This window comes from Coccinella septempunctata, chromosome 1 (assembly GCF_907165205.1).
Source record: "Coccinella septempunctata chromosome 1, icCocSept1.1, whole genome shotgun sequence".
In the NCBI taxonomy this organism is placed as follows: domain Eukaryota; kingdom Metazoa; phylum Arthropoda; class Insecta; order Coleoptera; family Coccinellidae; genus Coccinella; species Coccinella septempunctata.
In genome coordinates this window covers 34214329-34227627 of record NC_058189.1, presented here as the reverse complement: position 1 = coordinate 34227627, position 13299 = coordinate 34214329, and the positions used below count along the sequence as shown (strand labels likewise).

Here is a 13299-nt window from a genome sequence, read left to right as displayed (position 1 = left end):
CATTTTGTGTATACAGGGTACAGGGTGAGTTAGAAAAAGAAAGTTTCTCAGAAAAAGGTTTTATTTCAAAGAACTATATCCTGTATTCTGGAGGAACGTCGGTTGATTTTCTTAAGTTTTTATATTATGTGCGTTTTAAGGACTCCGGAATATAGCCATCAACTTCAGCATAGGTTTCAGGACTCGTTTGTGGGTTACAGGTTTGAAAGATCGCATTTTTATTATGACTAGTAATACATAACTTGAGGGGACTTAGGATGAAGAGGTTTTTACGGAGTTAGAAGAGGATGTGTAGATCACGAGATATAGGAGTCAGTTTTAGGCTGAATTATTGAAATAGTATTCGAAGAGATTGCGTTTTCTTTTTAGTTTAGAAGCGGTTAAAAGTCGATTTTAAGTGTTTTATGAATAAATGATTTTGGAATAATAAGCGATCTTTAGGTATGATAGAAGCGAAATCGAATAAGAGCAAATCGTTTGCTACGGAAATGTCTGGAATTTGTAAAAAGTTATCCGCCAATCATATCATATCATCATCATCAGGCTCGAGAGACGATTGCAGAAAAAGACCTCTCCTTCAAGAATAGGACCGAATCTACATTTTTCTCTTTCAGAAGGCTTTGAATTTTTCTGTTTTAACATCTTAAAAATAATCCCCCTTGTGGCCCTTGTCGCTCTTCCATTGACTAGTGGTGAAGCCCATAGATAATAGATAGTTGAAGCTACAGAACACTAATATAATAGAGAGTTGAAGTGTGCACAATGATTACAACACGTAAACGTTATATTTGACGTTATTTGTCACGTTAACGTTTACGTTCAGGCTAACGTTCTGTGCGCACTTCAACTCTCTAATATATGAAGCCGTAGATACAGTCTATCTCAGAGATAGAGGTTAGAAGAGATATATCTCTGGTCTATCTACGGTTGAAGCCGAGAATATAGAAGAAGATTTGTACATCTATGATTTTCGTTTACCTTTCATAACCTGATCAATTCAAATTTTAATTTTGATTTTTTATTTCAATATTAATCAAAGAGTAACAACAAGTCGTTACTCTTTGGTTTATCAATCAAGCACCCTTTCTTTTTGTCATATCCTTCTTATTCATCTCATTTTCATCAAGATCCATGCGAAATTTTGTATTATGAAATTTTTTGTCCATAGTCTCACAAAATGTGCACCAAGAATCGGATACTTAGCAGAATTAAACGGAAAACCAAATGTGAGTGTACAAACCCCACTGGTTATGCTACATACCCAAGTAAGTAGGACCATACCCCGTTTAAAATTGCTTTTTATGAATACAAATTTGTAGGGAGGACAAGTACCCCACATAACTCACGAAGTCCTTAAATTGGTCAACAGTAATCCACACATCTTACAGATTCCTTTGGTTAGTGTTTATAACTTCAAAGAAGCGATGGAGTATTTTGATGGAGCTATAAACGATTTCATAGGTTTGTGTGAATTCCATTATTTTCAGTTTATTAAATAATTATGTTCCTCCAGGAAGTGCAGAAAGTATTTGTTGTCTAACTCTGCAAGATCCCAGCAATCTCACGCAACAAGGACATAATGCTAAAGGAAAAATGCCAATTTGGACTAAAAATGGAAAAGTCTATTATGATAGTAAAACCTATATGGATACTGTCATGTCTTTTATGCCGGATATGTATCATTTGTTATCGGATGGAGATACAAATCAAAGCAGCCCGCATAAGCGTTTAAGTAAAGCAGTTGATAATACAATTTTATTTCATAAAGAATGTTTAGAAATACATAGAAATTGTGAAAAACTGAAGGATTCACTTATTATTGCACCTATTGCTGGAGGATATAGTATTCCACATAGAAAGAAATGCTTGGATAGTATGTTGAATGATGATATTGAAGTTGGAGGATATTTGATTGATGGTTTACATAACAATGGTCCAGAAGTGGAGTTTTTGTCTTTCACAGATGTTCAGCCTATTGTAGAGTTCTCAATTGTGGGTAGTTTTCAATTGCATTAATTCTTGAATTTAATTGATTTTATTTATTCAGAATAACTTACCTTGCCAAAAATTACGAGCTGTTCAAGGCTGCTGGAATCCAGTTGTTGTAATAAAATTAGTGAAACTAGGTGTGGACATATTCGATACTTCATACTGTAGAATGTTGACAGAGAGATCAGCTGCAATGACATTTCCAATAGAGAGTTCTGAAGAAAGTCCATCTTATGAGATAAATCTTCGCCAATTGAGGTAATTACCCATATAGAGTTGTTATAGGATGAACTAATCTATAATCAGAAAAAGATGAAGAAACATTGGACAATTACCAATTCATGTTCAATCTTGAAGAATGCCCTATCGGTGGGGTAAAGTATTTGAAGAAATCACAAATAATTATGAAAGTTTGATATGCTTTATAATTACTATTGAATAATACAAGGTTTCAGCATTAACTGTATTAACATATACAGTTGTGTAGATGAGTTTGGGAGATCCCTGACAAGGTTAAATGAGACCTGAAACCATTTTCTTTCTGTTGAGTGGCGATGGTTGGCTAGTTTGATTCAGATCATTTCATTTGATGATTTTTATTTCAATGGATATTATGTGTCTGAACATATTTTGTCAGTCAGGACATTCCGGCAGCCTTGTATCACAACTGTGGCCTCCATAGCACCTCCAAAGGTTTGGAAAAAAAAAATTATTAGTCCAAGAGGATCTTAGAAGCCTTCACTAGAAAACCAATTTTAATTTTTAAGTCATCTTTAGGATGAAAACTGAAAAGTAATTTGGCCAAGAAAAATTTTAACTATGTATATAAATACTGTTTGTAATTTTTTTGCTGTAGAAGTGTAAAAAAAAGGTGTTTGATTTTTACAGAAATGTTCTCACGGAAATACTAGAAAATAGAGTATATTTAAAGAATGAAATTCGATTTGGCAACCGCGAGAAAAAATCGAGAACTTTGCAGGACTTCCGCCATATTGGAATTTTTTATCCATTCCACACCATATCTGGGTTTAGCACCAGGTACACTGAAACAAATATTGCTGAAAAATTACCTTATACTCCCTGTATCTCGCATATGTTTTGAAAACAGGATACACGAATATGATGAGGCAATAATGTTTCTCCTGATCTCATCCACAAGACTATTATATGTTTATCCAGTTTATGGTGAAACACCCTATATGTATCTGAAACCAGATGTGAGACAAGATAAAATATAATGTTTGGGAGAAGTAAAAGTAGGCACTTTGATGAGTTCTTTCTTCATAGGTATATAGATGACTTTCAACCAATTTTGCAAGGATGCCAGTGCCTAGCTTGTTTGAAATATTCTCGAGGGTATATCCATCATCTGCTATCTGTACAAGAATTACTAGGACCTGTTTTGATTATGATGTGAGTATATTCTAAGGCTTATTTTTTACTGAGAGGGCCAAAAACGGTGAGTGTCGCCCATGAGCAAAAATATGACGTGAATGAGAGCAGAGAGATGCAGACGAATAGTCTGCATCAAAAAAAAACTCAGTCCCAAATGTAAATGTAGTAATTTGCATTTACTAACATCGTCGTAGATAGGTAGGGGCCAGGGTGAGCACGCTTACTCCCCTGGGTGGGGAATTCTCTTCAATTTGGGTTATTATTGCAAATGTATAAGTTTAAACTTAACGACTGCCAGTTTCATTTATGAATAAATTCGCTGCAGAAACTTCTCAAATAAGGTTTTTAAACTTTAAAATAACTTCGTTTTTCGCGCTCAAAATGGCAACAGCGCCCCTTAAACTGAGTTCTCTTCATAGATAAGAAGTGGTCCTAAGAAGGAGAGGCTCGACTTCTGAATGAGATGCAGTGACATAGGGTACTTGCAACTGATAAAAAATGACGTTATGTCTTGTTTACCAAATAACAGCTGGTAATTTTCATCGAGAAGAAATAGTAAAGGAGGTGCAATAGGATATCGGAAATAATCGGATCCTTCCGATAATAATAATAATAATTAGGGATTAGGATAATGAGAACTGGTCTTAATAGTAAGAATCTGATAAAAGCGATTAACACCTACGCTTGCTCGGCGCTGAGCTATTCATTTGGTATCATCTCTTGGACGACCACCGATTTAGCAGCTTTACAAAGAAAAATAAGGACGATGCTGACTAAACACAATAAATAACACCCCAAAAGCTCAATAGAACGGACAGAGCTGCCACGACATCTTGGGGGTAGAGGAATTGTTGATTTGTCCAACCGTATGTCCCAGGAAATTGAAGGACTTCGAAAATATTTCCTGAGCAAGGCTGCTTCGTCAGAACTCCATCGAGTAGTTTGTGTTGCTGATAGTTCTACACCGTTGAAGCTACAACAGAATCACTTGGAAGCCGTCGAACACTCTGCAGAAAGTAAAATGCAGAAACTGATTGGCAAACCTTTGCATGGAAGGCACCAGAACGAGGTCAACCATGATTACGTCGACATATCTGCGTCGAACTACTGGTTGACTTCCGGAAGGTTGTTTCCTGAGACAAAGGGCTTCATGCTCCCCATACAGGATCAGGTGATTCCAACAAGAAATTACATGAAATATATCGCCAAGGATGCCTCAGTGGCGGACGATAGCTGTCGTTATGGCTGTGCGACACATGAAACTATCCAGCACATCACCGGAGGATGTCAGAAGTTCGCGAGCACGGAGTACAAAAATAGACATGATGCCGTTGCCAAGATTCTTCACCAAGAATTGGCACTAAAACACCAACTTCTAAGTTCGAAAAAGGTTCCTTATTACAATTAACATCCGGATGCTGTATTGGAAAAGGAACATCACAAGCTCTTCTTCTTCTTCTTCTTCTTCTTCTACGTGCGGTGCCCCACCGGGCTGAACTGAGGCCTCGTGACACATTGTTCGTCCTCATCATCACAAGCTCTACTGGGATCGCACGGTTCTCACAATAGACCAGACCTCATATTGCTCAATAAGGATGAGGACAGAGCACTATTCATCGATGTGGCGATTCCAAATAATAACAATCTTCTAGATAGGCACACTGAAAAAATTTCAAAGTTCAGAGATCTCGAGGAACAAACCAGGAGATAGTGGAAGTTGAAAGATATCAAGACCATCCCTATTGTGATATCATCTACAGGCCTGATACCGAAGAAACTACTAGAGAAATTGAGGAAACTTCAGTTGGACGAAAATATCTATAGAGTCATGCAGAAGGCGGTACTGCTGGGAACGGCGAGAACTGTACGCAAGTACATGGGAAATTCAGAGGAACACCGTCTGCTCCGACAGGAAGTGCGGGTGGAACAGGAATCCAACCGACGGCAGGGAGCCGAGGAGCGACCCGGAACCGACCACCACCACGACAGAGCTTAATCCTTTTGATATCTGAGATATATGGGATGAGTGAATTTTCCTCTGGAGAGGAGTGTGAAAGCTGCAAGGCTAAAGTCATCGGTATCATCTCTTGGACCACCACGGATTTAGCAGTCCTACAGAGAAAAATAAGGACGATGCTGGCAAAACATAATAAACAACAACCCAAAAGCTCAATAGAACGGACAGAGCCGCCACGACACCTCAGGGGTAAAGGAATTGTTGACTTGTCCAACCGCATGTCCCAGGACATTGAAGGACTTCGAAAATATTTCCTAAACAAGGCTGCTTCGTCAAAACTCTATCGAGTAGTTTATGATAGTTCTACTCCGTTGAAGCTACAACAGGACCACCTGTAAACTGTCGAACACTCTGCAGAAAGCAAAATGCAGAAACTGATTGGCAAACCTTTGCATGGAAGGCACCAGAACGAGTTCAATCATTATTACGTCGACATATCTGCGTCGAACTACTGATTGACAAGGATTCCGACAAGGAACCACATGGAATATATCGCCAAGGATGCCTCAGTGAAGGACGATAGCTGTCGTTATGGGTACCACTCACGAGGCGTTTTCTCGGGACTATCAGGTAGAGCATCGATGCCGAAGAGGATCCCATCTGGCGATCTGATGCTAGGCTATGTTAGGTCCGCCACACACGAGGCTTCTACTCGGGACTAGGAAACTTATTCGAGTGTAGCATCAATGAATATCACTCGGTCGCCCGAGTACGAGAAATATCCAGATGTTGGGGATGCCGATAGTAGGGGCTGGTCGGCCACACACGGGGACTTATGATGGGTATTCCTCGATAGTCCCTATCGTATAGTCCAGAGAAAACGCCTCGTGAGTGGTACCCATTGTGGCTGTGCGATACATGAAACTATCCAGCACATCACCGGGGGATTTCAGAAGTTCGCGGGCACGGAGTACAAGAGTAGACATGATGCTTTAGCCAAGATTCTTCACCAAGAATTGGCATTGAAACACCAACTTCTAATATTGATGTCATTACTCCTCATATGGAAGTAACGATGAGACAAACTCCTTCACTTGCTCTGAATGCCAGTTTTTAGTGGCTCTTTTTTGCCGGTAAGTGTAGAAATGAAGCCTTTTAAATTTTAAATACCCATATTCTTTCATTTTTTGAGTACTTAAAAAAAGTGTTTCAGGGAAAAGGTTGAAATTATTCTTTTCAAATGCGAAGTTTTGAGACCTTCCATAAAAATACTTCACATTATCGTGTTAGCGATAATTTTCCTTTCTCGGTATTCCCCCACCATAGATACTGAATTTTTAAGCAATAATAAAACTACTTTGATCTTCCCAGAACCTCAGCCTTAAAATAAAAAAATTCTGACTAAGACAATCTTCACTAAGGAGAATCCATTTAAGTTGAGAACTACTAAATTACAAACGCAAGTAAAAATTTGTTTGAACAAAATCATTGAATTTCAATTCATGTCATTAAATTGTGAATAAACGAGGTGACAAAAAGCAGAATTAACGGTAATTATTGCTATGCTCTCACTTATACAGCGTGATTGAATTTTTGGGAGTACTAGCAGCAATGTTGAACTGAATACCTTGTTCAATGGTAGGAAAATGGTATAATAATAATAATAATAATAATAATTTATTGATCCTGTAGACAACACAGTGTATAGGACAAGTCATTGTAAAAATTATTCAATCCTCATTAACAATAGAGGACAATCCTGATAAAATTCTACAACAGAATAATAACATTTGGATAGTAGTATGTTCTTGACTTTTATTTTGAATGGTGTAAAACTGAGGGACTTCAAAGTTTTAGGCAGGCAGTTGTACATTTTGATACTCTGATACAAAGGAGAGTTCTCAAACTTACGAGTTTTATGCTTCGGTAAAAGTAAAATATCTTGATTTCTAGTGTGATAATCATGGTAATCAGATAATTTGGCCCATTCATTAATATTTTCTTTAGCATAGAGCAAACATCTGAACATGTAAATATATGGCAATGATAGTAAGTTATGTGCAATGAAAGTTGGTCGACAGGAAGTGCGTGCAGACAAATTGAAAATTCTACGTATAATGAGCGACGAAAGCTCTGTTGAAATCAACACAGCTACCCCAGATTATGATATTATAGGAAAGGTGACTGAAAACAAGGCTATAATAAACTTGAATTAACGAACTGAGGGGTAGCGTATCCCTTACTCTATTGATTTCATAAAATGAAGAATTTAGCTTCTTGCAGAGCATATCAACATGTGCAGACCAGCTCATTTTCCTATCCATATATACACCCAAAAATTTAGTACTGGCAGTAGATGTTATCACTGTATTAGAATGACGCATTATTAAACTGTCATCAGGACCATTTCTCGATCAGAAGTAGATACAGACTGTCTTGTTCACATTTACCACAACTCTGTTTGCCCGGCACCAACAAACGAACTGACCTATAATTGCCTCGCAAGCCTGGCGAAGCTCCTCCCTACTCCGTGCCAAAACCACTACCGATGTCTCGTCGGCAAAAGAACCAGCAAAAAAAGAGATATGTGAATAGGCAAATCATTAATGAACAATAAAAATAATAGTGGTCCCAGGATGGAGCCCTGGGGAACTCCACAATCAATAGGGAACTTTTCCGAATAGGTGGAACCAACTCTAACACGCATATATCTCGGATTGAGGTAGCTACGCAACCAGTCAAGAAATATTCCCCTGAACCCTAGGCTGTAGCATTTAGTTAAAATAAATTCAAACGATAGTGTGTCGAAGGCACAAGAAAAGTCAAAAAACAGACCTGCAACATGTGAGTTGCTATCCATACCCTGGTACACGGATTCTATGAAACTAACGTCCAGTTTCATAATCAAATTTAAAGTCACTTTAAGCTTAAAGCTTCCTTTAGTGTCATTTTTAGTAGGGTTAAAGGAAGCTTCAAAATTAAAGCGACTTTAGGTTAGATTATGAAACCGGCCGCAAGCGCAGCCGTCTGCGTTGACCGGCCACTCCTGAAGCCATGCTGAGCTGGACTCAGTATTTTAAACTTATTTAGGTATTTCGACATTCTAGCAAAAACTATTTTCTCAACGATCTTAGATAAAACGCTCAAAATAGAGATAGGACGATAGTTAGTGATTTCATCCAGGTTGCCGCCTTTATGTATCGGTATTACAATGGATTCCTTGAGGGCATTGGGAAATCTACCAGTGGATATTGAAAGATTGATGATATGAGCCAGGTGATCACCTATCACCTCAGCAATGGATTTTACAACTTTAGTTGAGATATAATTTAATCCTACGCATTGCTTGTTTTTTAAATTCTTGATTGATTCCAAGACATCAAATTTAGTTACTGGGTAAAAAAAGAAGGTATTTTCAATTAACGGTGCAGTGGTGCAGGAAACAGACAGGTGATCACCATAACTATTCTTCAATTTTGCTTTAGCCATTGTGGTGAAGTGATCGGCAAACTTACTGACCAGCTCTGAAGGACTGTCATATTTCACTCCATCCACCCTAATAACTACTGGGTCATAAGATCGTTTTTTCCCACTAGTGAATGAGTTGACTATACTCCACAGTGCTTCACTTTTATTATCCGATTTCTCAATAACTGAACTGTATAGTACCTCAATTTAGCAGATTTTATTAATGATTTGTGAAGCAGTTTTGCATTTTTATAATTGATTGAAGTGGACGGTGAACGCACCAACGTATGAATCCAATATAGATTTTCTAAATTTTGTTTACTTTGTTGAATTTCAGCCGTGAACCCAACTCTTTCGCGCATTAGTGGAAAGGATTTTCTTAAGTAAGGAAAACTATTTGAGTAATGATACGTTTTAAGTACTTCTATAGCAGTTTTTCGGCCATTGTTGTTCTGAGAAATATGAAACACCTCCAACGAAATCTTTTTCGCGAAAATCCTTATAAATTAAAAGCAGTTGAACTTATATCAAAGATGGCCCTTTGTAGAAAGTTCCTTTAAGTGGAATTTCTCAAGTGCCCATAAAATATCATTTGAAATAAGAAAGTAGTGTGGTGTTTCCGGTATAAACCTAAGTTCCCTTTTATGGAAATATTTCAATCAGATAGGCCAGTGTACAAAAATCCTCTATACAAATTTTCATTTCGATATTGACGAATTTCCAACTCGATCAGATCAAAAATAAACATCTGAATGGGTGACCGCTCTCGTTACGTATTCGAACCACCGCACTGAAGCTCCTGTTTCAAATCACAGCTTTCCCATTTTTTGTTATGTATAGTAGTATGCTTTTATGTCTCATGTTAGAAGGGAGGGTTCTGGAGTTTTTTGGAGATCATTCAGGTCGCTCGATGTGGTAGATTCGGGAAAATCTGTACCGGATCGTTTTAGGGATCCTGATGAGTTCAACGCTTATTTTCAGTCGGTGTTCACCCCACCAGGCTCCTGCGCAGAAACAACTAAGTATTATTACTCCAATAAATTCAATCCCAACATTGAATTTGCATTCAAACCAGCTAGTGCGCAGGAGGTTGGAGATGTAGTCTGGAGTCTTGGTTCGAATGCACAGGGAATTGACAACATATCTGCTAAAATGCTCAAGCTATTACTCGACGTTATTCTGCCTTTCTTGACGCATATTGTAAATGTTTGTATTGAATCCGCATATTATCCGGCTGCTTGGAGGTACTCTGTTGTTAATCCCTTACCCAAAGTAGCAAACCCTGAATCTGTATCCGATTTTCGGCCGATAAGTATATTGCCTGTTATGTCGAAAGTGCTCGAAAAGATATTATATCGCCAACTTTATGATTATGTCACAGTCAATGGAATTCTCACTGCCGCGCAGTCGGGTTTCAGAAGGGGATATAGTACTACCACACTGCTGTTGAATATAGCAGATGATATTTTGAGATCATTGGATAGGGGTCATGCTACAATTTTAACTTTACTAGATTTCGCCAAGGCTTTTGATACCTTGGACCATGATCTGCTATGTGCCAAATTATATTATTTTGGTTTTGATAACGCCGCTTTAAGGTTTTTCAAGTCTTATCTTTCTGGTAGATATCAGAGGGTTCGACTGCATGGAATTTTTTCTGAATATTGCCAGATAACTTCGGGTGTTCCTCAGGGTTCTATTCTCGGCCCTCTCCTGTTTTTGATATATATAGCGGATATGTATCGAATAGTCAGATTTGTATGTATTTATTTTTATTGCGATGACGCTCAGGCTCGCCTTTCCTTTCACCCCTCTCTTATTGACCAAGCTGTTGAGCAAATAAATCATGATTTGTCGGAGATTGTGAAATATTGTGAGAAAAATAATTTGAAAATTAATGTCGGCAAATGTTCCTATCTGCCATTCTTTCCCAGAAATGCAATCATGATGGCCGATGTCCGGATGGGAGGTGAATCGGTTCCCTCCTCCAGTTCCTGCAAAAATCTTGGAATTGTATTTGATTGCCAGCTGAGATTCAGGGAACATATATCACTGATACTGAAGAGATCATTCCTTGCTTTGAGATATTTGTATAGACAAAGACATTTCCTTGACATATCCTCGCGTAAATACCTTTGTGAAGCCTTGGTGTTGTCTATATTGAAATATGGTCTGATTCTTTTTTATCCTTGTCTTGATGCCGTGGCAAGATCTAGATTGCAACGGGTTCAAAATTCATGCTGCAGATTCATTTTCGGTTTGAGGAAGTATGACAGGGGGGTGAGTCAGGCGATAAATAGACTTAAGTGGCTCAGGGTCGAGAATATCTTCAGGTTGCAGATGGCTATCGCGGTACATCGCATATTACAGACATCCATTCCACCATATTTGCGAGAGAAACTTGTTTTCAGAGGGGATGTTCATGAGATCGCGATCAGGCATGGACAGAGGCTTATGTTGCCTAGTTTTCGTTCAGCCACGTTTCAGCGCTCTTTTACGTTCAACGCTGTGAAGCTCTACAATGAGCATGCTCATATGTATGAGTTGACCTCCGTGAGTTCGCTGAGGTCGGCATTAGGGGGACGGTTGTTGACCGAACAAAGCTGTTAAAAATGTTTTATTTCATGTACTTTATAAGAAAAATTAATTGTTTTTTTTTTTGTATGTATTTGGAAGGGTTAAGTTGAGTAGCTTATGCTAGACTTCGCCCTTGTTCTGTGAAAGGATGTATTTTTTTTAACATTCAAATAAAGGCACTATTATTATTATTATTATTATTATAGCAAGTTTTTTCCTCCCTCATTAATAGACACACTGCCTGATCAGGTATATGGGTATATCAAAAATTTTACCTATGTACAGGGTGATTCATAACTATTGGGACATAGGCTAAGAGCAGATTGTTTAGACCAAAATATGGCGATAGGACCAAATATACCTCAATAAAATATTGCTGTGGAAAAAGATGGAGGGCGTTAAATTTGAATTTTTTATAAGGGGACAGAATAATATTTTCTTCGAAGTTCGTAAGTCCTTTATTAAAAGAATTAGAAAAGGCATAGATGTTGGAGTAGGCCACGTAGAACATTGAATTTAAGTTTATTCTTTTTAGGTTACATTGTTTTTAATTATGCTTTATCGTCGAAATAAATAAATAAATCGTTACTTCAAATCCCCCTCCGATGCTCTAAACTCTTCAATTGTGTTTTTCTTAAAAACGGATGAAAAAATATGCAGTGAAATTATTAGCAAAAAACGAAAAAAAAATTCAACTTCAACGCCATCTATCTTTTTCCGCAGCAATATTTTATTGAGGTATATTTGGTCCTATCGCCATATTTTGGTCCAAAAAATCTGCCCTTAGCCTATGTCCAATAGTTATGAATCATCCTGTATATTTATTATAACTTTAAGTATGAAATGAAGCTAAGACAAACTTCCTAGGAATTGAATGACTACTTTCATGTCACTCTAGTATTTGGAACTAGTTCAATTCATGCACTTGTTGTAAAAAATAATATGTATATAATTTATTTTTTCTACAGACACAATATGCACCATTATCTCAGATTTTTTGAGAAAATAAGAGAATGTATTCGTGAAGGAAGCTTAGATCAATTGGAATTAGGTATAGAGACCCATTTCAGAAGATATCAACAAGAGATATTACTGCCTCAGAAGGAACCTGTAGTGAGTGATTCATTATTTTGAAGTTCAACATGCATCTTGGACTGTGTGTTAAATATGATATTCTGAGACTTTTGTACTTATTTTCTGAAATTAGATTTTTAATCAAAATAATTCTTGTCATTTCTTAATCCAATCCTTACGCATGAGGGTATTGAGTTATGTTTATCTTAAATATACAGGCATTTCTTATTCTCCAATTCGGATGCATAGGAAGGTATTGAATTAAGTTAGTCCAGACTCCAGAGTGTTTTTAAAGGTGATTATTTATTTTTGACAACTGGTAGAACTCGTCAAAATCAATCATTTCACCAACAATTGCCCGGTTGTTCAGTTCGGGATTGAACTAAATCCTAGATTAATTTTTACATTTCCGTTCAATTCTGTCAGGTTAATCTATGATCAACTTAAATCTCGGCCTAATCCTGAACTGAACAACCGCGCCTAAAATGACGAAGTTGAAAGAATCATAGATCAAGTATATCCCCTTGATCTTGTATTACTTTCTTGATAAGAAAGCCACCTAAAATCGAGAGTAACATATATATCAATTCATCTCCGATGAATGATTCGTCAAATGGTTTTATTTCGAAAGAAAGTAAATAAAGTGATGACTGGCCGTTGGATATTTAGGAATAAAAACGAGAGTAACATATCGGGGGTTCATAGCTGAAGTGAACCAAGTCCATGCAGCCTAGATTTTAAAAGCTTAGAATGTAAGCACATTCACATTTCACAAATCTAAAGAAGTACTTTTGAATTAATTGGTGATAAACAACTTCTAAGCTATTTATCTCAAAACT

At 37.4% G+C, this 13299-nt stretch overlaps 1 protein-coding gene across 1 annotated transcript; it reads left to right on the top strand.

Annotated features, from left to right (window-relative positions):
* The first annotated feature begins 970 nt into the window (after positions 1-970).
* Positions 971-12607, top strand: LOC123321852 (queuine tRNA-ribosyltransferase accessory subunit 2). The gene is made up of 6 exons (XM_044909633.1): positions 971-1265; positions 1320-1461; positions 1514-1992; positions 2048-2247; positions 3277-3402; positions 12355-12607. The coding sequence occupies exons 1-6, from the start codon at positions 1149-1151 to the stop codon at positions 12518-12520; spliced, it is 1230 nt and encodes a 409-aa protein (XP_044765568.1). The 5' UTR covers positions 971-1148; the 3' UTR covers positions 12521-12607.
* The last annotated feature ends 692 nt before the right edge of the window (positions 12608-13299 follow it).

What these genes read in the sequence shown, in the direction of transcription:
- LOC123321852 (XM_044909633.1), top strand. Translation starts at nt 1,149, where the DNA reads ATGAAATTTTTTGTCCATAGTCTCACAAAATGTGCACCAAGAATCGGA. An exon ending in AGCTATAAACGATTTCATAG is followed by an intron (nt 1,462 to 1,513) that starts GTTTGTGTGAAT and finishes ATGTTCCTCCAG; the next exon opens with GAAGTGCAGAAAGTATTTGT. An exon ending in CTATTGTAGAGTTCTCAATT is followed by an intron (nt 1,993 to 2,047) that starts GTGGGTAGTTTT and finishes TTATTTATTCAG; the next exon opens with AATAACTTACCTTGCCAAAA.